This window comes from Bos javanicus, chromosome 18, assembly GCF_032452875.1.
Source record: "Bos javanicus breed banteng chromosome 18, ARS-OSU_banteng_1.0, whole genome shotgun sequence".
NCBI classification, from domain to species: domain Eukaryota; kingdom Metazoa; phylum Chordata; class Mammalia; order Artiodactyla; family Bovidae; genus Bos; species Bos javanicus.
In genome coordinates, this window is record NC_083885.1 from 24,845,132 (window position 1) to 24,871,866 (window position 26,735).

At 45.2% G+C, this 26,735-nt stretch overlaps 1 protein-coding gene across 3 annotated transcripts in view; it reads left to right on the plus strand.

Moving 5' to 3' along the window:
• The window catches only part of CES5A (carboxylesterase 5A), a 271,471-nt gene that overhangs the window by 224,771 nt on the left and 19,965 nt on the right, over positions 1-26,735 (plus strand). For 2 of the 3 annotated variants that reach the window (XM_061387260.1, XM_061387261.1), the window contains exons 1-4: positions 18,171-18,390; positions 19,814-20,021; positions 22,838-22,976; positions 24,947-25,080. In XM_061387260.1, coding sequence (XP_061243244.1) covers positions 18,318-18,390; positions 19,814-20,021; positions 22,838-22,976; positions 24,947-25,080 — 554 coding nt within the window. In that variant the 5' untranslated portion in view covers positions 18,171-18,317. Of the gene's footprint in view, positions 1-18,170; positions 18,391-19,813; positions 20,022-22,837; positions 22,977-24,946; positions 25,081-26,735 lie in introns of those variants that run through there. The other variant, XM_061387262.1, reaches the window with a different exon arrangement.

The following is a 26,735-nucleotide window of genomic DNA, read 5'->3' on the forward strand; positions in this document are numbered from 1 at the left end:
GAGAAATGAGCCTGGGTGGAGGCTTCTGTGTTGATGGGAAGGGTTAACAGGGACTCCGTTCAGGTCTAGATCCATGCTTACTTGCTGTGTGACCTTGGGAAATCCCCTTATCCTCTCTGGGCCACATTTTTGCCATCTGTGCAATCAGGAGTTTGGATTTGATTAATGATTTCAGTATCTAAGAATACTTTGGAACCCTTTATTAAGTTGAAATCTATACAAAGGCAATATGGATCATGTGAAATTGCCATTTGTTGTTGTTGTCCTGTCGCTAAGTCATGTCCGACTCTTTGTGACCCCAAGGACTGCAGCACGGCAGGCCTCCCTGCCCATCACCATTTCCCAGAATTTGCACAAATTCGTGTCCATTGAGTAGGTGATGCTATCTAACCATCTCATCCTCTGTCGTCCCCTTCTCCTCCTGCCTTCAGTCTTTCCCAGCATCAGGGTCTTTTGCAGTGAGTCAGCTTTTCACATCAGGTGGCCAAAGTATTGGAGCTTCAGTTTTAGCATCAGTCCTTCCAATAAACATTCAGGGTTGATTTCCTTTAAGACTGACTCGTTCATATGGTTTAGGGCAGGGTTTCTCAGCCTCCGCACTGTTGACCCTAGAGGTGGATAACTGTGGGAGGCTGCCCTATGGAATGGATGGCAGCATCCCCGGCCTCTACTCACCAGATGCCAGTAGCACTCCCCAAATTGTGACAATCACAAATGTCTTCAGACATTTCCACTTGTCCCTGGGGGAGGGGAGCAAAAATTGCTCCTGATTGAAGCCCACTATTTTAATCCAATAAAACTGTGAAAAGGTGAGAGTCTCCTTTGAAGGGAGATGGGAGGGAGTGTGATGTGGATCCATTCTCCATTCTCCATTGCCCCAGAGGCTCTTCTGACACACTAGTGTTTTAGGAGACACAATGTAAAAACTTACAGACTCAGAATCCCAGTTGTCTCTTAGCTCAGAATTGCCATGTGAATCTAGGGCCCCATTTCCAAGTCAGATTTTCAGTTGGAAAGGCAGAGGAGGGGGCTCTGGAGGGACAGTCAGTCACCTCCTCAGTGCTCCCAGCTCCCATTCTGGAAGGATGTGTAGCACTGCAAGTGCTTTTTCTGGGCATCTTCATTTGGACACCGTCTCCAGGAAGCCTTCCATCATAATGCCAATGAGAGAACATACTCTCAACTCCTGTGTCGATTCTGAAAGCACCATTTGGAACCAGTTAAGTGGAACCATTCTTTTCCACCTAACTGAGCTGTCCTTTCCTTGCTATAGGCTCAGACAGCTTTCAAGATCTTTGAGATGCTGGTGTCCAGTATTTGATCCACACTGAGGTGTCTCCAGGCCCTCACCACAGAACCTCAATCTCAGTGTCCATCTGTCACATTAGTTGTAGGTTGATTGAACTTCTGCTTCCTCATTTATGAAATGCAGCCATTAAGACATCCATATAGGATGACTGAGAAGAGGAAATTAAATTACCTACTTAAGTGCCTTCACTGTGCCAGGCACACAGTGATCTCTTGGGACGCGGTCATGAGTGTGACGACACCTGTAAATTTCAGTGTTGGCACCACCACCCCTAGTTTCCTTGTTCAGACTATCTTCCCAGGAAGCCCCCAGCCTCTCCCATGGTGGCAGAGACCTAGCCAGATTGCGGCAGGGGCTTCTGTGCCCTAGCTGCCCCTTAGGGACATATCTCATTATTAGGATAAAACCTTTCTTCCATAATTAGAGATGAGGCTTTAAAGGACTTCTTACTGAATTTCAATTTCCAAGTCTATTGAAACAACCTCTTGAGGTTTTATCAATACATTCATTCTGCCGAATTTTTTGTGTTTAGGATGAGCCATTATACTTTGGAGGCTTCCTCCTTTAGTCTCTTATTTGCCTTTATTTTGCTTCAGGTATGTCTTTCCCCAGATAAAAATAACCATTTTTTTCCAATTATAAAAATATTACTTGCTCATTACAAATAAAGTTTCAAACAATATGGAAAAGTATAAAGTAAAGATCACTCTGGTTCCTGTTTTGAAGATCTACCTGCTTTTGACATCTTGTGACCCACCTTTCAGAGTTCCTGAATACACTTACACATGATTTTACATCCATGCACTCAGGAAATACTCACTATTTGCTTTTACCTTTTTATCAAAATATACCATATATCATGTATATGGAAAAGTGCACAAATCCTCAGTATACAAATCAAGTTTTCACAAATTTTTGCTCATGCAACCACATCACACCGATCAAAATGGAGAGCATCCCCATTACCCGAAGCCTTGCAGTCATTACCTACCTCACCAAGGCAACCACTGTTCTGACTTCTGCCACCATAGATTAGCCTGACTGTATTTGAAATTGAGATTATGGGACTAATGCACTGTGTAATCTTTTTGTGTCTGGCTTTTAAAGTTTGACATTGGGAGAGACATTCATTTCATGGCATATAGCAGCAGTTCATTCTTTTTCATTACTGTATGGTATTCCACTTATGGCTAGACCACAGTTATTTATCCCAGTAATACATTTGTTTACTTATCCTACTGATGCCAGAAATTTGAATTCATTCCAATTCTCTACTTTTACAAATAATTCTGCTATGCACAGTAAAGTAGCTTTCTAAAGCCTAATGGTAAAGACATACTGTCATCTGTAAGTGCCTCTTAAGCAAAAAGGAAACATGGAGATATCTACCCCATGCTGAGTTCTGATTTTTTTTCCCCATTGTACACTGAGAGGCTTGGAGGCAATGTTTTCCTGGGGTCCTTCCATCAGGCAAATAAGGGGATTCTGGGAACACATCGCTACATCCAGGCTCCTACCTGGTCCTTCTTCAGGCTAAGGCAGATATAGTAGCCAGGGTTCTCCAGAGAAACAAGAGACACTAGGATAGATAGGGAGAGATATGTAAGAGGAGAGCAGTTGTAGAAGCTGGTTCACGTAGTTATGGAGAACTGGAAGTCCCACGACCTGCTGTCTGCTGGTGGTATAATTCAGTCTGGGTCTGGAGGCCCGAGAGCCCCAGGGGGCCGCTGACATCAGTCCTCATCCATGTCCAAAGGCCAGAAGCACAGATGTCTGAGGGCAGGAAAAAACAGGTATTTCAGTTCATGCAGAAAGCAGATTTGACCTTTCTCCACTTTTTTTTTTTTGTCCTATTCAGGATCATGGATTAAAAGATGCCCACCCACATTGGTAAGGGTAACTATCTTTACTCAGTCTACTGATTCAAATGCTAATCTCTCCCAGAAACACCCTCACAGACACACCCAGAAACTATGCCTTACCAGCTCTCTGGGTCTCCTTTAGCCCAGTTAAATTGACACATAAAATTAATCATCACAGCTGGCTTCCACTCAACACATCCATTCGGTTTAGGTGTTGATGGACTTCTAAGAAAGATGAAGCAGGGAGTTCCCTGGCAGCCCAGGGGTTAGGAATCCACACTTCCATTGCAGGGGCACAGATTCGGTCCCTGGTTGGGGAACTAAGATCTCACATGCCTCTTGCAGGACCAAAAAAAAAAAAAAAAAGACAAAGCAAACCTTCATCTTGGACCCCTCTAAGACCCTGGGTCACTTACAGGGTCCCAGGACCACTTCTTCCTCTTCCCCCAAAGCCCCAGCCCTGGAGGTGTCTTGGCCTTTGGTCAAAGTAAAGAACAAATCGCTCTCCCTGCATCCCACTTCCTGCTGGCTCTCCCCTCCCCTGCTTCCAAGAAAAGTGCTTTGTTTCCCACAGAGGACAGCAGGGAGTAGTCCCTGGTAGTTAGATGCTCTTGGCATGGGCTTTAGAGGAGCAGAACACTTAGCAGTCCCCTGGAGACACAAGCTGAAGAGGAGCAAAATGAGAGCTCTTTGCACACAAGTGAGCAGTCCAGGCCTCACTCAGGAATGTGGGAATGCTGCCGTGGCTCCAGTCAATAGAAAATCCAAGTCTGTGAACCCATTCCTTGGGATGAGTACCACTTGCCCTGGGGGCAGATTATGAGTTGAAAACACAGGTTTTCTAATAGAGTTTTACTTTCAAATGCTGACTCTGTCCATTCAGCATCCAAGACCTTGGGCAAGATAATAACTTTTGAAACCACAGTTTTGTCATGTTTAATATAAGGATAAACCCCATCTCCTAGGGTAGTCATGAGGATTAAATGAGGCAATGCCTGCCACCCTTTTGGTCCACAGTGCTTGCATATTGTAAGGTGGCACCCTGAATCTGTGTAGAGAACAGTGGTCAGGAGTCAGGAACCTGCATTCTGGTCAAAACTGACCCTCTATAACTCTGCGTGACCCCAGCGCTCTGATGAGGTTGACTTTGGGAATCTCTAGATCCCTCCTAGTTGTAATTCTCTTGGAATCAGTACAGCCATAGTTGTTGCCTCCAAAATCAAATTGCAGTATAAGATAGGGGATGAAACTCAGAAGTTAGGGAACTAAGTACTTAATTCCCTTAAGCCTTAATTCTGTCCTGTATAGAATGGCAGTAATAATATCCATTTCATACAGTTGTAGGTAGGTTAATTAAAGCAATGTATGTAAAGCACTTAGCACAGTGAAAGCCATGATAATAATAACAAAACAGTAAATATTACATGGTTGTATAATATTAATATGATCACTCATAAATAATTTAAATAATTAATTTCCTCCAGCTGGAAGGAGCTGAACTTCTAAAGCTTAACTCATGACACTTAATTTCATGACAATCATTGAAAGTAAAGGAAAATATTGCAATGTAACTACCCCAAACTTAGAATAAAAATATAATGTTCTTTGATGTTGATAATGCTAAATTAGCATGCAGAGACCTCACTGTACACAAATGGTGAGAGAATCTAGCCTGAACTCTTTCTGGGTTCCCTAACCCCCTATCCAGTTCTGGAGAACCAGTGATAATCCCTGGATTATCAAGGCATGGTTTGGGAGCAAGAGGCTTGCAGGGTCAACTGCCAGTCAGCTAGGAGACCCTGACTCTGAGGGTTAGGTGGCTGTCGGCTGGAACAATGGGGACCCTGGGCCTCAGAACATTGTTCTGGCAGGCTGGCCAGACTGATTCAACACAAGGGAATGGCAGGGTCCCAAAGGGCAGCAAGAGAAGGAAAACCCCAATATATAGATATTTTTCAAATCTCTGCTTGTGTTATATTTGCTGTTGTTTAATTCAAAGTGAAAGTGTTAGTTGCTCAGTCATGTCCCACTCTTTGCGACCTCATCAGCTGTAGCCTGCTGGGCTCCTCTGTCCATGGACTTCTCCAGGCAAGAATACTGGAGTGGGTTACCATTTTCTTCTCCAGGGGATCTTCTTGACCCAGGGATCAAACCGGCATCTCTTGCATCTCCTGCATTGGCAGGCGGGTTCTTTACCATCTGAGCCACCAGGGAAGCCCACAAAGTAAATCACATGGCCAACCTCTGAGTCACTGTAGAAGAGTCAATGCCATAGTTGTGGATATGGGTAGATATGGACAAAATCTACCACTAATCTACTGGGGCCCTTTCCCACTCCTTACCCCCTCCTTCTGATAGGGGCTCAAACACTTGTTCTCCTTTGATGTGGCCCTGCAACTTCCTGGGGTTAGATGTCATGGTTTGAAGCTCAAAGTGGGAGGGTAGGATGAAAACCCTCAAGGCTAGGGGAGGAGTATGCTAGGGCCTATGAGCTCCCTGCAGAGGAGGCTTGAAGCCTTTGCTCCAACAACTATGAGTACAATGGTTTAACTTTAATAGAAACTACCATTCAGTTGTACAAAGTGCTTTTTGCTATTTTAACTCTTCCCAGCAATGTATACTCTGCATCCTTGCCAATACTTAGATTTTTTTTATTTTTAACATTTTGGGTGGTAATTATACTGTGGTTTTAATTATATTACCCTGAAGGTTAATGATATTGAACACCCTTTTATGTGCTTATTAACTATTTGGATAGATTCTTTCATAAAATGTCTGTTCATTTTTTCAGATTTTTTTGATCTGTGTACAGTTGATTTGCAATGTTCTGTTACCTTCTGCTGTACAGTAAAGTGAGTCAGTTATATATATACATACATCTACTCTTTTTTAGATTGTATTCCCATATAGGTCATTACAGAGTATTGAATAGAGTACCCTGTGCTATTCAGTCGATTGTTAGTTACCTTGTGTAATAGTGTGTATGTCAGTCCCAATCTCCCAATTTATCCCTCCCTCCACCTTTGTAACTACAAATTTTTTTTCTACATCTATAACCCTATTTCTGTTTTGTAAATAAATTCATATGTACCATTTTTTTAGATTCCACATATAAGTTTTGTCCATTTTTAATTAGATGATTTGTCTTTTTATCATTGCACTGTGGGAATGCTTATATATTCCAGATATGATTTATCAGATACATGTATTGTGCATGCTTTCTCCCAGTCTGTGGCTTGTCTTTTCACTTTCTTAATGATATCTCTTGATGAGCAGTTTTGTATGTGTGCTAAGTCACTTCAGTCATGTCTGACTCTTTGTGACCCTGCGGACTGCAGCCTGTCAGGTACCTCTGTCCATGGGATTCTCCAGGCAAGAATACTGAAGTGGGTTGCCATTTCCCTCTCCAGGGGATCTTCCTGACCCAGGAATCAATCAAACCCGTGTTTTCTGAATTGTCTGAGTCTGCCAGTAGCATATTCTTTCCTGAATATGTGTTTATTTCATTTTCATCCTTGAAGGGTATTTTCCCTAGATAAAGAATTTTAGAATGACAATGTTTCTCTTTCATCATTTTGTTATCTTTTGCCTTCCATTCATTCTAATGAGACTAGCTATCATTCTTATTGCTTTCCTCTGAAATCCAATATGTATTTTATTCTCTGGCTGTTGGAAAGACTTTTTTTAAGTTTTGGTTTTCAGCAGTTGATTGTGATGTGCCAAGCTGTAGGTTTCTCTGTGTGTATTTACCCTGTTTTAGATTTGTTGGGATTCTTAGATATGTGGGTTGATGTCTTCCATCAGTTTTGCAGCCAGTATGTCTTCAAATATCTCTGCTGGGTTTGAATTATTCCAGGCCACATTTGTGTAAAACTCCCTTTTAACTATCAAATTGAATAGGAAAACAAATTTATAATTTTAAATTTAACATTTGTTAAAGACTTGCTCTGTCTGGCTCTAAGCTGGTCATTGATGTGTAAAAGGTAAATCTAATGTGTCCCTGACCTCATGCAGTTCATACCCTGATAAGAGAGGTAGCTCTGAGGTTATAGTAAGATCTGAAAGTCATTGAATGAAAAGGTGACTGAATCCCCAGGAAGAAGGGCTCCGCAAAATTATGACAAGTATATACTGTGACAGTTTCCGTAGTTCTTCTCCTATGGCTATGTACTTGGGTGACTGTGTCAGCAAACAGTTCCAGGACTGTTGGACACAAAGTTTGAATTGTCTTTAATATCTGGAGACCCAGAGTGTCATCATGATCCCATTATTAGAGTGGGGACCTATATAGGGACAAATAATAAATGGAATCTCAGCTAAATTTTAGCTCATAATGGGCCCACTAGATCAGTAGACTCCTACCCAGTGATCATTTCTCCAGTACCCAAGTGCATAAATTGGGATTGATATACTTGGCAATTGGAGTAGTCCCTCATATTGGGTTCATGGTTTATGGAGTTAGAGCTGTCACAATGGGAAGGCCAAATGGAAACCTCTGTCCTGCCAGAATCCAGGAGGTCCCCATCCCATGGCCAAAACAAGAAATATAAAACAGTACTGTGTCCTTGGGGAGGGATATGATATAGACTAATGCCACCATTAAGGACCTAAAAGATAAAAGGATGTTAGTTCCTCTCACATATCCATTTAATTCACCTGTTTAGCACCTGTAGAAACTGAATGGAACCTGGAGAATGACTGATGTCTACAGCAGACTTAACCAAGTAGTAACTCTGATCATGGGGCTTCCCAGGTGGTGCTAGTGGTAAGGAACCCACCTGCCAATGCAGGAGACTTAAAAGACGCTGGTTTGATCCCTGGGTCAGGAAGATCCCCTGGAGGAGGGCGTGGCAACCCACTCCAGTATTCTTGTCTGAAAAATCCCTATGGACAGAGGAGCCCGGCAGGCTATAGTCCATAGTGAAGCAAAGAATCAGACACGACTGAAGTGACTCAGCATGCATGCACGCCACCCTGACCATAGCTGCTGTGCTAAATGTGGTATCCTTGCCATTAAATGTGGTATCCTTGCCACTAATAAGGCCTCTGCTATAAGGTATATAGCCATTGATTTAGAAAATGCAGTCTTTCCTATTCCAATTTAGGAAGAAGATCAGAAATAGTTCACATTCACATGGGATGAGTAATATTCATCTGCAAGGCTGTCTCCCACTGTCTGTCATAATATAGTCCAAAAACATCTAGACTGCCAGGTATTCCACAGAATATCACACTCTCCCATTAAATTGACAACGTCATGCTGACTGGACAGGATGATCAAGGGGTGACTAGCATTCTGGAGGCCTTAGGATCCAGAGGGCAGGAGATAAATCCTATGGAAATTCAGAGAGTAGACACTTCATTGAAGGTTTTAGGAATCTAGTGATTAGGACCATATGAGAATCTCCCTTTAAAAATAAAAGACAAATCTATGCAAATTGAAATTCCTATCAAAAAGAAGAAAGTTAGGCCTCCTTGGGTTCTGTAGGTACCAAATTTTACACCGAGGCATAATGCTTTGCTCCAAATACCAGGTGAAACATAAAGAGACCTGCTGTTTGAGTGACAGGATCTGCCAGGCCTTATAGTGTTGGAGATGTCAGAGTCAGGAAAAGATGCACTCTGTGGAGTCTATGTCAAGCTCCAGTGGGATAATCATGATACAGTTCCCTGGAATTCTGGAATAAGGCCATTGCCAACTCCAGCAGAGAATTACATGCCCTGTGAGAAGCATCTCCTGGTATGTTACTGGTCCTGGTAGAGAAGAAATGCTAGATCCTGGGCACTGAGTGCCCATGACTCTGAAACTTTCCATTGTGAACTGGATCCTGGCTACAGTTTTCTTTAGGGAAGGACTTAGAAATTGCTTACAGGTAGTGGCATTGCATAATTCTTCCATAAGAGGACCCAGAAGACTTTATTCAAGATATTGTGATTTTTTCATTGTTATGGCTTACATAAAACTTCTGCTCACCAGCTCTTGACTTTTTCTGGTTTTAAAAGTTAAATAATGTTCAAATTGGCTGTCCACCTATCTTACTTCTAGGAATACCATGGTCTATTACTCGCTGTCATAGATCTTCATGGGATGAGGCAACCTGGTTGCCACTATCTTTGCTGCCCATTAAGGTAATTATTTCTGCCTTATCTGTAATGGTTAAGTAGCACTACCTGACCTCTGCTTTTCCTGACTCATTCCCACGGAATCTGAATAAAGCCCATTTTCATGGTAGAATTGACTACCGTCAACCCTGATCTAACAAGGACTGTCACCATCTGGCTTCTCAAAGATGCTGGTGGCCTCTACACTAGTGCATTTCTTGTTGCCTTTGTGAAGAGAGTTCCTGGGTTCTCTTAGTAAAGATCATTAGGTGGTGGTTTCCCTCGTATTAGGAAATAAATGTATTCTAACAGACCTACAGTCCCTAGTTTTCTGATCTCTTCATCAAGATTCTGCCATGGCAATTCTAGCAGTTCCATCTCTTTTACTATAGGCTGTCAATGTGTCCAAGCTTCAAGGAGCCATTCCTGAAGCATGCTAGACCAGCCCGAGGCATTCTTTCAGGACAATAAATCCCAAGTCATGAGCATGTGCTTTTGTGTTAATCAGTTCCCTCCCACACAGACTTATGTTTTGCCCCATGCCTCAGGTCCACCACCCTCAAGAGTCACTCCCACACATGTTTTTCTCATTCCTGCTGCTGCTGCTAAGTCGCTTCAGTCATGTCTGACTCTGTGCGACCCCATAGACAGCAGCCCGCTAGGCTCCTCTGTCCCTGGGGTTCTCCAGGCAAGAATACTGGAGTGGGTTGCCATTTCCTTCTCCAATGCATGAAAGTGAAAAGTGAAAGTGAAGTCATTCAGTCGTGCCCAACTCTTAGCGACCCCATGGACTGCAGCCTACCGGGCTCCTCCGTCCATGAGATTTTCCAGGCAAGAGTACTGGAGTGGGTTGCCATTGCCTTCTCCGTTCTCATTCCTACCAGGACGTATTAGCCGTGTCATGCAATTAATTCAGTAAGAAGTCCATTTCCTCCCAGAGAAGGAACTGTATTTTCTTGTTTAGGCTGCAACCTGTCCCTGGTTATTAACTTGGGGCAATGTATGAAGTCAGGTGATCTTTATGAGGAAAAGCATTTTCATAGGAGACACACATCATAGATCACATCTGCTCTCTTCTAGTCAGAAGGAGAGAGCTGCTCCTGCTAGTTTGGAGAGTTTAAGAGAATCTGGGTGCTCATTTCTCAAATGCATACCTCCAAATGTCTCCATTCCATGTCTCAGGGTCTTAATCATTCTTTATATGGGACCTCACTTTAGCATCAATAAACTGTGGAAAATTCTGAAAGAGATGGGAATACCAGACCACCTGACTTGCCTCTTGAGAAACCTGTATGCAGGTCAGGAAGCAACAGTTAGAACTGGACATGGAACAACAGACTGGTTCCAAATAGGAAAAGGAGTACGTCAAGGCTGTATATTGTCACCCTGCTTATTTAACTTATATGCAGAGTACATCATGAGAAACGCTGCACTAGAAGAAGCACCAGCTGGAATCAAGATTGCCAGGAGAAATATCAATAACCTCAGATATGCAGATGATACCACCCTTATGGCAGAAAGTGAAGAGGAACTAAAAGCCTCTTGATGAAAGTGAAAGTGGAGAGTGAAAAAGTTGGCTTAAAGCTCAACATTCAGAAAACGAAGATCATGGCATCTGGTCCCATCACTTCATGGGAAATAGATGGGGAAACAGTGGAAACAGTGTCAGACTTTATTTTTTGGGGCTCCAAAATCACTGCAGATGGTAATTACAGCCATGAAATTAAAAGACGCTTACTCCTTGGAAGGAAAGTTATGACCAACCTAGATAGCATATTCAAAAGCAGAGATATTACTTTGCCAACAAAGGTCCATCTAGTCAAGGCTATGGTTTTTCCAGTGGTCATGTATAGATGTGAGAGTTGGACTGTGAAGAAAGTTGAGCGCTGAAGAATTGATGCTTTTGAACTGTGGTGTTGGAGAAGATTCTTGCGAATCCCTTGGACTGCAAGGAGATCCAACCAGTCCATCCTAAAGGAGACCAGTCCTGGGTGTTCATTGGAAGGACTGATGCTGAGGCTGAAACTCCAATACTTTGGCCACCTCATGCGAAGAGTTGACTCATTGGAAAAGACCCTGATGCTGGGATGGATTGGGGGCAGGAGGAGAAGGGGAACAACAGAGGATGAGATGGCTGGATGGCATCACCAACTCGATGCACATGAGTTTGAGTGAACTCCAGGAGTTGGTGATGGACAGGGAGGCCTGGCGTGCTTCGATTCATGGGGTTGCAGAGTCGGACATGACTGAGCGACTGAACTAAACTGAACTGACCTTTAGCATAGGAGATCTTCCATGGCTGTATATTCAACCTCCTTTGTAGCTCTCTCACTCTTGTGGTTAAATTTTGAGAATAACTTTCAGCATGATCTAACTATGGTTCCAGGAGAGAAGGTATCTTTCAGAGCTGAAAGAGCCTTCTAATTTTCGTGGCACACTCTGTTAATAGCTGAGCTTGTCATTTTCTTTAAGATTTCCAAGAAGCTTCAAAGCTAGCCCAAACCACAATCCTTATCATTATCATTGCCTCTATGCTGCTGCTAGAGGCACTTCGGTCATGTCCAACTCTTTGCAACCCCATGACCTGTAGTCCACCAGGTTCCTCTGTCCATGGGATTCTCCAGGCAAGAATACTAGAATGAGTTTCCATTCCTTCTCCAGGAGATTTTCCCAACCCAGGGATCGAACCCATATCACTTGGTTCTTCTGCATTGGCAGGTGGGTTCTTTACCACTAGAGCCACCTGGGAAGCCCATTGCCTCCATAACTTAGAGTTAATCCATATATCAGTGCTGTCCCTCCAGCTGGAGAGAGTCTTAGTGACATGATGTTGTCAGACTGGAGTGATCCAGTTACAGAATCCCACTGAGGGTCTCCTTCCTAGGCCCCCCTCTAGGGCTAGTTGACTTAGTTTTGTCCCCTGAGAGTAGAACCTGAGACAGACAGGGGAGGAAACCACAAGGTAAGTATGTATTACTAAAACTGCTGCTGTGACCAAGGAGAGCCCAATTTCTCCAGGACTTCCTGCTACCTGAGCAGGATACAGAGTATCTCCAGAGGCTGGAGCACAGGGTTACTCCTGGGGGGGTTAACCATCCTATAATTCCAGTCTCACTTGAACAAAGACAAACGGGAACGGAAAATAGAAAGTCATGTGGCCCATTGAGGCTTCAAGTGGCATTCTGTCTGCAAGGTGAGGCTGGGCGTGCATAGAACTGTCCACTGAAGCTAAGACTTAAACCAGAAGTGTGCTGAGGTTTAGTGACCAAGTGATGAGTGACGTCATCATCATTGTCATTGCTATCCTCCTCATCATCATTATTTGTGGCTAAACCAGCTGTAGAACAAGGGCAGAGTTATTTATATATATATAAATCAGGGGTCTTCAGCCTCTGGGAGCCAATGCCTGATGATCTGAGGTAGAGCTGATGTGATAAGAATAGAAATAAAGTGCACAATAAGCGTAACGTGTTTGAATCATACCTAAACCACCCCCCTCCCAGCCCTGTTCCATGGAAAAATTGTCATACACAAAGCCAATCCCAGTGCCAAAAAGGTTGGGGACCACTGTTATAAGTAATATAATGAGAAACCTACAGGATATATAGGAGGAAAGGAAAAATGAATCTCACATTTGATAATAAAGAGGTCTATATAAAGGAGATGGTATTTCCATGGGATCTTAAAAGACAAATAGGGTGTTCATTGGAAGGACTGATACTGAAGCTGAAACTCCAATACTTTGGCCACCTCATGCAAAGAGTTGACTCATTGGAAAAGACCCTGATGCTGGGAGGGATTGGGGACAGGAGGAGAAGGGAACGACAGAGGATGAGATGGCTGGATGGCATCACCGACTCGATGGACATGAGTTTGGGTGAACTCCGGGAGTTGGTGATGGACAGGGAGGCCTGGCGTGCTGTGATTCATGGGGTCACAAAGAGTCAGACACGACTGAGTGACTGAACTGAACTGACTGAGGATTTCATCAGGTGAAGTCAAGGCAAAACATCCAGGAGAGGAAACTATAATTAACAAAGATCATATACACCCATGGTGTACAGTGATGGAGTACAGTGATGAGTATAGTTATGGGGCTGTAGTGATGGCATGTTTTTATGGGGTTGTTGGGATGGGGTGCAATGAGGCATCTCTCTGGGATGGCAGTATTTGGGTTTCACATGAATGTGAAGTGGGTTTGAAGAAAGATTGAAAGAAGGAATCTCTAAAGGTCCAGCTCTGGGTCCATGTGGGAAAACAGAGGCATTGCCTGCTGACCTGATTCCATCCCCAGACCATCCTCCCTTTGTTTTGTCAACCTGCGGGCCAGTCTCCACTTTGAGGCCACAGGGTTGCTCTGATGCCTTCAGGGTTCCTTCAGTCTCCCATTATGAGAGTCGGAAAGTGTGCTTTTGATCTCCACTTGCATCTATCAGCAGGGGTGGTTGAGCGCATGCTTTACGCCATGCCTCAGACTGGGGTCCTCTCTCATTTTTGGTTTCTCCCTCAGGGGTTGTAGCAGAGCAATCTAGAGAACAGTGAGAGCCCATTGAAGTCCTGTGTCTCTCTGGGGCCATCCAGGCCACTGGTCTGTGCTACTGATGGGGACATCAAGGTCCTAGGAGGTGATGTCAAGTGATTAGTCAGCTTCCGAGAAGATTATGTGATTTTTCATAGATCAAGAACTGCAGAAGTCAGCCATCCTTCCAGAATCTTACTTCTGTTCCTCATTTCTTACTCCATCCTCTCTAAATGGCAAAGCCTGCAGCTTGGAGGCAGGAAATCTGGGCTCAAGTCCCAGCTATGCTGCCTTTCAGCCTTGTGATATTTGACAATTCATCCTACCTTGCAAAACTTCAGCTTCCTCATCTACAGAATGGCAATCATTGCATTAAATTAGAGAATGGCTGCAAAGCATTCAGCCTGGGATCTGACACCTACAAAGCATTCCATACATGAAAACTAGTACCATTGTTTCTTGACATATATTAGTGTCTCCCAGAGTGGAGTTCCTGAGCATTAGGGGACAGGCGACCTAGACGGAACAGGAAATAGAAGATATATGGTTAGGAAGCCATATCCTCCACAATTCTCTTTCAATAATGGTTTTGCAGAAAAGATAGACTCAGTTTGCATGTTTCATATATACATACATGTAAGATATACATACATATATAAAATAAAATATATGTTTATCTATCTTATTAATAAGAGATATATATGCATATTGTTGTTGTTTAGTCACTAAGTCATATCCTACTCTTTGCCACCCTATGGACTATAGCCTGCCAGGCTTCTCTGTTCATGGGATTTCCCAGGCAAGAATACTGGAATGGGTTGTCATTTCCTTCTCCAGAGGATCTTCCCAACCCAGGGATCAAACCCATCTCTTGCATTGCAGGTGGATTCCTTACTGCTGAGCCACCATATATATCTGGTTAATTTTTCTTTATAACAAAGAGAGAACACCCTTGTCCCTCTGGTTAATGGGAGAAAATTACATTGTGTTTAATCTGGTAAACTCAGTCCTATTCAATACTTTAAAGTCTCTTTAAGTAACATAAACTTTTTTCATGGAGAAGGAAATGGCAGCCCACTCCAGTGTTCTTGCCTGGAGGGTCCCATGGACAGAGGAGACTGGCAGGCTACAGTCCATGGGGTCACAAAGAGTCAGACATGACTTCACCACTGAGCACATACACATATTGCTAACACAACATTATAAATCTACTGTACTTCAATTAAAAAAATAAATAAGCTTTAAAAAGTAATTTTTTCAAATGAATGTGTGGCCTCTCAGACTGGCTTCCTAGCTTCCCTCCTCCTCTCCAAGGTGCAATCTGGCTGTATGAATTGGGGAAAGGCAATGGCACCCCACTCCAGTACTTTTGCCTGGAGAATCCCATGGACAGAGGAGCCTGGCAGGCTGCAGTCCATGGGGTTGCTAGAGTCGGACACGACTGAGCGACTTCACTTTCACTTTTCACTTTCGTGCATTAGAGAAGGAAATGGCAACCCACTCCAGTGTTCTTGCCTGGAGAATCCCAGGGACAGGGAAGCCTGGTGGGCTGCCATCTATGGGGTCGCACAGAGTCGGACACGACTGAAGTGACTTAGCAGCAGTAGCAGCAGCATATGAGTAGAAGGGCAGAAGGAGCCTGGAGCCATTTGTAAACATCTTCTTGTGATTTCCACGGCAATTTCCCTCTGCACCAGGTTTCTGGGAGGATGATGAATTTTAACGTGGTAGGCTAGTGATCTGTCCTCTTGTCTTGATCAAAACCAATGGTCCTCCCCTGCTAACTCAGCCCTCACTTTAGCTCTGACCAGCACTCAGCACTGTGCTCTGCCCAGGTCAAGTTGTGGTTCCACTTTGTTTTCAAGCCTAGAAAGCACCTCCGTGGGCCTCTTGCCCTCTTCCCCCTCCAGCTCATGGCCAGGTTCTCAATCACCTCTGAGTTCCCTTCAAGATTTTATCTGGGGTCCTTCCAAGGAACAGCAGATCTGAGGGAAGTGGGAGCATCACCTGTGATTTGTCTGTCCTCTTTTATTTTGTTGTGCCGCTGCAGTCTGGTTCAGTGGTGTGGACACACCGGAGGCAGCCTCCTCCTCCTGAAGAGCCAAGCTTGCTTTGGTACCCTTCCACCTCTCATACCTCCCACTTTGGGACGTAAGTCTAGGAGAGGGACTCAGAGCAACTTGTGTCAATGCCTGCCTTCCCTATCTCGGTTTCCTTCTCCTTCCCAAGGTCCACAGTGTAGAGGGGACCAAGACTCTCCTCTTGGTCCTATTTTGAGATGCTCTACATCACACCCTTTGGCTTCACATGATGGTTGCCAGGGGAAGGGGGAATGATTTTGCAGTATGGGAATGCAAGACATACTGGTTTACTCTTTCTAAAATACTATCCCTATTGTATTAGATATTAATGATTTCTTTGATAATTAACAGTTTTCAAGGTCAATTTAAAGAAAAATATCAAGTGAATTGATAGTGAACTTAGTAGTGGGAATGATACAAATTGTAAAGTTAGGAGGTCAATGGCCGAGTTGGGGAAACACCGGGATACATGATAAAAGCTGTGATACGTACATGGGTAGAAAAGACCGTAAGGCAGTCATGTACACAACTCATTAACAAGCAGGACGGGTGGAAAAAGCAGAGCATTCAGTTGTTCAGGAGAACCTAGGAAAGCTTCTTGAAAGAGGCGGCCATTGAACTGAACTTTAAAGGATAAGAAGCTAGAGACGAAAGACTGTGACAATAGCAAGAGTACAAGTGAAGACACTTTTAAAACTGTTGAATGAGTACTGGTATAAGGTGTTAATATTATTTCAGATTCAATGGAGGGACAGAATTGTAGGGCAACAAGACTCTTTCTGGAGGCAGTGAGGGAGGGCCAGAGCCGGAAGATAGTCTAAGAAGGCTCAAGATTATAGACAAAATGGACATTTCAGACACTGGGTGGGAAGGCCAGGGGAGATGCCATTCTGAGCTGGCAAAGTTTATGCCTCAGAGTCGATCACTTATCCAATCAGCAGCCTTCTTCCTCTCCTCGGAAACTTCTCTGCCTTTCCACCCTGCTCTGGGTCCTTCTGGCATCACAGGCAGGAATGGAAACCTCATTTGTACTGGGGTCTCTAGAATTTGTAATCCTTAAATGTCTTCTCAATTCTCATAACATGGGAGACCGAGGCCTGGAGAAAAAGGTTTAGATTCTGATCTAGGAAACACTACTGACCACCTACTATACAGTCCGGGCATAAACTAAATGCTTTGATGTCTAAAATGCTATAGTTCTCTTGAACCTATTACAACAAACAAAACATGAATTAAGATATTTGTAGGGACTTCCCTGGTGGTCCAGTAATTAGGAATTCATCTTGCAATTCAGGGGACAGAGGTTCAACAAAAGTTTATGGAGCACCTGATGAGCAAAGTACATCAGGCAGCCCCTTGCTCTGACCTTGAGGATGACCTTACCTGCTAGTGCAGAGTTCTGTATCTGGCTCATAACTCCCCTGTCTCTTTTAGGAGCTGACTATTCTAGGAAACTTCCCTTGCTTCTCAAACCCACTATTGCTGTTGTTAAATTCCTTCTCTGTATCTCCAGAGGGTGGGGCAGAATAACGTACTTTTCAACAAGTGCCCCTGATAATTCTGACCCCACTGGCCCAGCCCCAAATATTTGGGAAGCTCTATCCTGAGTCCTGAACCCTACGTGAGGTATGGAGCCTGTGAGGGGCAGGATGGTGATAGTCCTGGGTTCTGAACTGGATCATCCATGACCCACCAGTACTGCAACAAGAATCCAGAATGCTGATGACTGGTCCCAACAGAATGGCTTATAATAATTTCACTCCCTAGGTTTGTCTCTTTATATTTACTGTGGGGAGCCTGGATCTAAATTAGGATTGCAGAGTCTTCATCCACACACAACTCGAGCCAGTAGAAATGCTTTGGGGCTCATGTGGTGATTTTTTTTTTTTAAATTGAGGCCACATTTAAGAATTGAGAAGTATCATAGACTTCTAGTTTGGCCAACCTACATTATCATGAACTAAAAGTTTACTGGAGTGGAGTAGTCATTGCCCCTTTAAACAGAGCATGTGCTGTCTGGTTTTCCACAGTCCCTACCATTCCCTATTGTCTCTCCTGGCCAGCTTCATTCACTGCTTGTTTGCTGCCTTCCTAGCTTCTGTAGGCATCTGAGTTGAGATGCACCCAAAAGTTCCCAAATGTACTTTCTGCCTCTACCATCCTGTGAATCCAAAGCCTATCAAATTATCTCTAAATGCTCCCCTCCCCCCACCCAACACTGCACTCAAGAGTTAATCATCAGCTTCTTATGTAAATCAGAACAGGAAAGTCTTGCTTGGCCAATTCCTCCAAAAATCTTAGCTATTATTCGTCACTGAGGCTGTGTCCTGTGTCTGCCTGCTCAACACTTGTCTCCTATCAGGAAGTTGTTTCTTGTCCCTGACGGAAGATCCTCGAGGCCAGCTGTGGCCGTGGATGTCCAGAGAGTCAGGCGGGCCGGCCAGATGAGTGGGGAGTGGGTGCACCCAGGCCAGACCCTGATCTGGGCTGTTTGGGTCCTTGCAGCTGCCACCAAGGGTGAGACGCCCAGTGGGAGAGGAGGGCCCTCAGAAGATGGGATAGGGGATTTCCCTGCCTTGGAGGATTTTTCTACTGGTGGAAAATGGAAAATGGAGGGTTGTGTAGAACCTCAGGGCACCTGACCCATGTCCTGGTGTTGCTGAGAGCCCCAGGCCAGAGTCTCCTTCTCAGATGTGTGTAGAGCACAGAAGATCCTGTCCTGTCTTTGTGTTGCTTGAATCTTGGGAGGCTTGGAAGGGCATGGAACGGAGCCTATGTTTCTATAACACCGACTGCTGAGGCAGGACTGTTGCTGCTGAAATGAGTTTAGAACAGGTGATGCCAAGAAATCTGGGCGCTCCTAAGTAAATACCTGGGCAACTAACTTCTCAAGGCTCCATATTTGATGTGGAAACCAAGGAGCTTGCACAGTCTCCCTAAGTGTTATCCTTGTACCCCTGGAGGTAAATGAGCTGATTTCAGGAAGCGTAAGATAATTTTTTGTTTTTGTTGCTCTATATGTATTTTCTTGTATACTCAAAAGCATATACCTAAGTCATCAAAGCCACAGTTCCATAGGTGTCATTGTTTAGAATTCCACTAAGTAAAAATTTTTTTTAACTTTACAATATTGTATTGGTTTTGCCATATATCGAAATGAATCTGCCACAGGTATACATGTGTTCCCCATCCCGAACCTTCCTCCCTCCTCCCTCCCCATACCATCCCTCTGGATCGTCCCAGTGCACCAGCCCCAAGCATCCAGTATCGTAGAATTCCACTAAGTAAAATTTTAGAAGCCTATCTCAACTTAATTTTAAGAAAAGAAGAAAGCCAGTAGTCACACAGGTGATACACAGACTTGCCAGCAGTTATGCTGGTGGGTATAAAAATAACTGAAATGTGGGCCAGATTTTATGGGGTCCTAGGGAGAAGAATCTGCCTGCAATACTGGAAACCCAGGTTCGATCCCTGGGTTGGGAAGATCCCCTGGAGAAGGGCATGGCAACCCACTCCAGTATTCTTGCCTGGAGAATTCCATGGACAGAGGAGCCTGGCAGGCTACACAGTCCACAGGGTCACAAGGAGATGGACACAACTGAACGACTAACACACTCAGGCTCTGTAAAGGCTGGTGTGTGTTTTTTCCACAGTAAAGAAAAGCTTGTGTGCAGCAGCAGGGAGATGGGTTCCCAACTTACATCTTAGAAAGTTTTGTGGCTTGGTCTATGCTCCTAGGAGACATTCAGTGAATGCTTTGATGAAGATGACTTCTAGGGGAATGTCGAAGGAGCAGTGGACATGGATTCATTGAGAAGGAATCCAGATACTTGCACAGACTCTGGGTTGAGAAAGAGCTCTCCACCCTGGGAAACTCTGAGTTTGGCTTGTTCCCAGCCTCTTCCCTGCGCCCCTAATTCCTCCCTCTGTGTTTCCTCAGGGCCAGCCACCGCTGATGCACCAGCCAGGCACACCAACCTGGGATGGGTCCAGGGGACGCAAGCTTCTGTTCTGGGAAACGACATGCTCGTGAATGTGTTCCTTGGGGTCCCTTATGCCGCACCCCCTGTAGGGCCCCTGCGATTTGCAAAACCGGAGCCTTTACTGCCCTGGGATGGTTTCCTAAATGCCACGTCCTACCCTAAATTGTAAGAACTGGCTTGGTCCCAGGGGTGGCCTGTGACCTGGGAGTAGGGGCGGCCTGTGACCTGGGAGTAGGGGCAGAACGTTGAGGGGAAGTAAAGGTCATGCAGCCCAGTGGAAAAGGGGGGGGGGGGCATTTGTGAGGAGGATGTGGAGGGTCAGATGTGGTTGAGGCTTCTGTGATGGCATGGCTCCCCACCTTGTTTAACATGGCTTCCCACCTGTTTAAACAAGCAGAGTCCCTGGGCTCTCTTCTGAACTCCCTGAATCCCCAGACCTGGGCCTGGGAAACTGCACTGTAAAGAAGCTCTCTAGTGATCTTGAGGACCAGTCAGGCTGGGGAACCATTGTGATGGGCTGACTGAGTCTTTGGGTTACAAGAGGTTATTGATGCATCTCCAGGTGACCTCTACCCCAGGCTTAGTCTCCACCATTGGACTGGATCAGGTCTTTAGAGTGAGAACCATCCCAGATGAATTTTAACTCTAGCAATTCACAAGGTGCCCAATGCAGGGCCTGGCCCATAGTGGGGAATCCATAATTACCTGGGGAATGGATACATGAATGTGTCTCTGTGACCCAGGGGAGCTGGGAGGGCTGGTGCCCCCAGACACTGCAAATTTTCCAGGTGAGATGAGCAAGTAGTTCCCAGGTAAATTGTGGAGGTGTCTAGTGCACTGGGTGGGAGGTGAGGCTTGGAAATGCCAAGAATCTTTTTTTTTTTTTTAAGTGTAAGTTTATTTATTTATTTACTTTTGGCTGTGCTGTGTCTTCATCGCTCCTCGGGCTCTCTCTCGTTCTGGCGAGCAGGGGCTGCTTTCCAGCCCAGTGCACAGGCTTCTCATCACGGTGACTTCTCTTGTGGTAAAGAACAGGCTCTAGGGGTGCAGGCTCTAGGCATGCAGGCTTCAGTAGTTGCAGCACACGAGCTCAGTAGTTGTGGTCCATGGGCCTAGCTGCCCCTCAGCATGTGGAATCTTCCCAGTCCAGGGATCCAACCTGTGGCCCCTGTACTGGCAGGCAGATTCTTGATCACTGGACCACCAGTGAAGTCCACCAAGAATCTTTCAACTCTCAGATTCTGTGAAGCCCTCAGATTGGGCCATGTTTGTTCTTGGCATTGGGGTCCCAGGCAGAAGGAGGACCTTGGTGCCAGAAAACTAAGCCACAGAAGAAAACCCCATGTTGTCCAGACACCTAGGACAATAAGTTGAACCTCATGTGTTCATTCATTCATTCAACTAATATCCACTGCGAACCAACTCAGAAACTGGCTCTCCATTAGGCCCTGAGATCATGACGCTTGAGTTAGACACAGCTTCCCTCAAGGAACCTGCAGACTGGCTGTGGTGTTGAAGACATAAACAATAAGGACAGTTAAAATATGGGGTGACAAGGCAAGCATTAGGGAGACAGAGCTGGTCAGTGAGGGAGCCTTGAGGGGAGGCCAGAGATGGCTTTGTAAAAAGCAGTGAGCCCCAATTTCTGATACACAACATACACAGGAAGAAAAAAGCATTTGAAGCAATGATTTTCTGCTGCCTAATCTGTACACTATTCTATTTTAGAAAAACAATGAACATTAATTGAGCACTTACTAGACATATTCACATATATAATCTCACTTAGTCCTACTATGCCTTGGGCTAGGGACTATAAGGTACCAAGGTGACTCACACAGAACCCTAGGCTTTTAGCTGCTCACTAGGAGAGATTCTAGGAAAGAACACAAAATATATACGTGTTTCCAAAGACCTTCCAGGTGGCTCAGTGGTAAAGAATCCACCTGCCAACCCAGGAGACACAGATTCAATCCCTGGGTTGGGAAGCTCCCCTGGAGAAGGAAATGGCAACCCACTTCAGTATTCTTGCCTGGGAAATCCCACGGACAGAGGAGCCAGGCGGGCTACAGTCCATGGGGTCGCAAACCAGTCTGACACGACTTAGCGACTAAACAATTCCAAGAGCTCTGGTCTAGCTGGAGAAATCTCAGGAGGCTTCTTGGAGGAGGTGACACTTTGACAGCATCTGAAAGAAAGGGAAGAATGTGAACAAGCAGATCTGGGGAGAGAGTAGTCAGGGCAGAGGGACTAGCTTAGGCAAAGGCCTGATTGCAGGAATCTTGCTGCTAGCCTACCTCTGTTGTTTCTGGTAGAAAGGCCTGGGAATGTCCTTTTGTTCCTCTAGAGGCAGAAAAGGGAGTCCCCAAAGCACAACCCTTGATACACAACCCTGTGACCTACTGTCTACAGCTTGGAGAATTGTTGAGCCAGCTTTAGTCTTTACGTGTGTGTGTGTGTGGATTATGGTAATGGGGGTAGGCATGAGTGGGTCCTGGGGGTTCATGGTGTAATTATTCTGCACAATGTGCTTTCTTACTCAGAAACCAGATCAAGGAGAATTATAGCTTGTTTGGGCTTCCCAAGTGGCACCAATGATAAAGAATCTGCCTGCCAATGCAGGAGACCCAGAAGATATGGGTTCGATCCCTGGGTTCAGGAAGATCCTCTGGAGGAGGGCATGGCAACCCACTCCAGTATTCTTGCCTGGAGAACCCCATGGACAGAATCCCATGTAAGCCTGGTGGGTTACAGTCCATAGGGTCGCAAAGAGTTGGACATAACTTAAGTGACTTAACATGCACAGCTTGTTTGGGCCACCATGGGGGCTGGGGTGTTTTTAAACTTTGTACCAGAGCACTGAATCCCTATTCTGCTCAGGCATAGGCCATCACTAGGCCTCCCTGCTGTCACAAAAGCTGGCCCCTCCGAGGCAGGTCTGCTGACAGCAACTCTGGGGGCTTCTCCTTCCCTTTTCCAAGGTGCTTCCAGAACTCAGAGTGGCTGTTCACAGATCAACACATTCTCAAGGTGCATTACCCCAAATTCAGAGTATCGGAAGACTGCCTGTATCTTAACATCTACGCACCGGCGCATGCAGAAACCGGCTCCAAGCTCCCGGTAAGGCTCACAGCTCCTGCTGTGCTAGGGGCTCCAGTTGCAGGTCCTGGGCCTAGGACCTGGGTGGAGTGTCTGGATATCTGGAATCAAATATAGGCTCCCTTGGGTAAAAGGGAAATGTAATCACTTGACATGTCAATAGCTTTCTTAAAAATCATTCTACTGACAGATTCGCTTTGTCTTCTTTTGTGATTACTTCTTTATGGTTAGTGATTTGACCTCTGATTTTTTATTTTGTTTTGGTTTTCGCCTCTGTTGGGTATTAAATAGTCTGCAAACAGAAAATACCCTGCTTTGAAGGACTCTGATTTTTTTTGGTTTGGAAAATCCTGTTTTTTAAAAAATATTTATGTATTCGTTTATTTTTGGCCATGCTGGGTCTTTGTCGCTGCAAGTGTCTTTCTCTAGTTGCTGTAAGCTGGGGCTTGTCTTGTTGCAGAACATGGGCTCTAGAGTGAGAGCTCAGTAGTTGTGGCACACGGGCTTAGTCACTTCGAGGCATGTGGAATCTTCCCAGACCAGGGATTTAACCAGTGCCCCCTGCATTGGCAGGCATATTCTTATCCTCTGGACCACCCAGGAAGTCTGGGGGACATCCTGTTTTAAAGAAGATAATTGCCTTTTGCAAATTTTTTATTTTCAAATGAAGACAGGTTATAATGAGAAATGTTTCACTTAAGAATGCGAAAGATCTTTGTACAAGTGAGTGTACTTTGCATCTAATTTTGGACCACACCCTCTCTCTCCCCCTTGCCACTGCAACAGAGACTTGCTCTATTGTATCATAACAGCAGCACCTACTGAGGGCTGACTGTGTGCCAGGTACAGTTCATTCTCTCATCTAAGCCCCCACAATAACCCAGTGGGGAGGATTATTGGACCTAGTCTACAGACACGGAAGCTGAGGACCAGGGAGGGCATAAGCAGCTTGGTCCACATTATACACACCGTAAGCGGCAGACCTGGGTATCAATCCAGTGCTTTGTCCAGTTCTCCTTTACCTCCATGGCTTTCTTCTCTTTCCTACCCCATGAGTTATAGTCACTAATATGACTTTTAAAAGAGAAGAGAAGGGACTTTTTTTTTAATTAAGTATATACATGGTAATATGCATTAAGTATGGGCTTCCCAGGTGGTGCTAGTGGTAAAGAACCTGCCTGCCAACGCAGGAGACTTAATAAGAGACTCAGGTTCGATCCCTGGGTCGGGAAGATCCCTTGAAGAAGGTAATGGTGACCCACTCCAGTATTCTTGCCTGGAGAATCTCATGGACAGGGCAGCCTGGCGGGCTACAGTCCATGGGGTGGCAAAGAGTTGGACATGACTGAAGTGACTTCGCACACATAAATTAAGTATATACCTGGTGATAATACCATTTGAATGTTTGATGTTTCCTGGCCCCAATTTTTCTAATTGGTAAAGTAAAACTTCCACACTTTTCTCTTTTTCCCTCCTCTCTTCTCTTCTCTCTGTAAGTAGGATAAACTCTTAGATTAAAACAGTTTAAGTGGCTCTTGGTCTCATATATCGCTTATAGCTATTTCCATTTTTCTGTGGGTCACAAGTTTCATGACATTAAGTTAACACTTTTTGAGCTCTTGAAATATGCCAACATTGTTCCATGAACTTCAGATGAAGAATTTTCTTTAAACGTCATGATAACCTCATAAATGAGACACTTTCATTCTGCACATCTTACAGATGAGAAGAACGAACCTCAGAAAGGTTCAGAAGGCTGCTCAAAGCCACACAACTAGTCAAGGGCAGAGATGGGAATCAAACCCAGGCACTCATATGCCAGAATCCATATACATAACCCTGGGCCTTCTTGAAAAGACAAAACCACTGAGGCTGTTTGGGAAGGAAAGCGAAACATTCCTATTTCCCTAAAGAAAGAATGTCCCAGCATGCATGAGGGGGGCTATGGGTGCCTGGTGGGCTGGCTGGAGGGTTCCTTTCCTCTTCCTCAGGTCATGGTGTGGCTCCCTGGCGGCGCCTTCGAGACTGGCTCAGCGTCCATCTTTGATGGGTCCGCCCTGGCTTCCTATGAGGACGTGCTGGTTGTGACCATTCAGTACCGACTAGGAATATTCGGCTTCTTCAAGTGAGTCTCCCCAAGGGATTGACACCCCTGACCCCCGAGGAGCAGCTGGGCGCAGCCACAGGGAACTTAGTGCTCGGCAACCTAAGGAGAAATGAGCCTTCAGGGACGCTGAACTAATTTGGCCCAAACTAGTTAGGTTATGTTAGCAGCTGTAACTGATAAACCCCAAGTTTATCTGTTAAACTTAAACTTTCCTTCTCACTCAACTAAAATCCAACCAAGTGTTTCTGACTGACAGGCATTCTTCTCCATGGTCAATCAGGGACACAGGTTCCTTCCATCCCTCCTCTAGGGCCGCACCCAGCTTCTCTGCCCTTGGCCAGCAGATGGAGAACAAGCAGGAGAATCATACCACGGTGGTCTTTCCAGGCCAGCCTGGTGGGGGCGATTATTGCTCTGTTTACATACAATTGGCAGAACTCAGTCATAATAGCCACACTCAACTGCGAGGGAAATGTGCTCCCTGGCAGATGAGGAAACCAGGAGTGTGAGCAGTTCCAAGTGTCTGCCATTGGGCCCCACATCAAGCCTCCTCCATTGCTCACCTAGGAATAATCACTCCATTGATGACTTCCCTCCCCCACCAAGTAATATCAGGCATGTTTCAGTGCTCATGTGAGCCCAACACTATGCCAGGCACTTGCTATGCATTCATTATAACTCACCCTCAGGCTAATTCTATGAGAAACATACTGTTGTTATTCTCATTTTACACTTGAAAAATGGAAGCACAGAGAGGTGAAACAACTTCCCAGAACAGAGCTAGGTCTCTTGGCCACTTCCTTGATACTATTTAGAACATGGCAGAACTCAAGCCCTGGGCAGGATGTGAGCCAAAGGTCAGAAAGTATGGGGAAGGCAGCAAGGAGTCCAGCATGTATCCTGCCCCTGAGAGGCTGTCAGTGTCATGGGGAAAATAACACAGGGACACAAATCCCCGCCAGGCAGGACATCAGTCACGTTCTGAGGGTAAGAGGTGCCAGAGCTGCATGTAGAAACAGAGGCGGGAGCTGCAAGAAATCAGCCAGTCTTCCTGAGAGAAGTGGAATTGGAACTAACTGCACCTTAAAGATGGGGTTGGACTTAGGGATGAAGGGTTGGGAGAGAGCACTCTTGGCAACAGGAGCTGCCTGAGCAAAGACTAGGAAGTTGGAAGGAAACATAGTTGGAAGTTGGAAGGAAGTTGGGGCTGGAACAGTATTTGCAAACTGGGCTTTGGGGCATGTAGCACAGGGAGGTGGCTGAGAGGCTGCAGTGGAGGCAGAAAGGACTGAGATCAGACTAATGTCCTGACCAGAGTGCTTACATGTTTAGCAGGTCTGTACACTGGGATTCTGCCTAATATTCTCTCAACAGAAAGGTTTCCAAAAGTTGTTTATAACATCTGGGTTCTAATAGACAGGTAGATGAGAATATCATAGGAAATGGGTGCGAAAAGGTAGGGCCAGGCCTGATTGGGAAAGACCCTGAATGCCAGGCTGTACATGGTGACTGGTTTTTAGTGGATAAAGAAGGAGGGACCCAGGAGTGCCCTGCAGAGCAATAGAGTGGAAGGTCACTCCGAAGTAGAGTGCAGGCTGGCCCAGGGGTGCCTGGGCTTCAGATGGGACATCTGATTGGGGTGCTTCTGTGCAGCCTAGATGCAGGTCATAGGG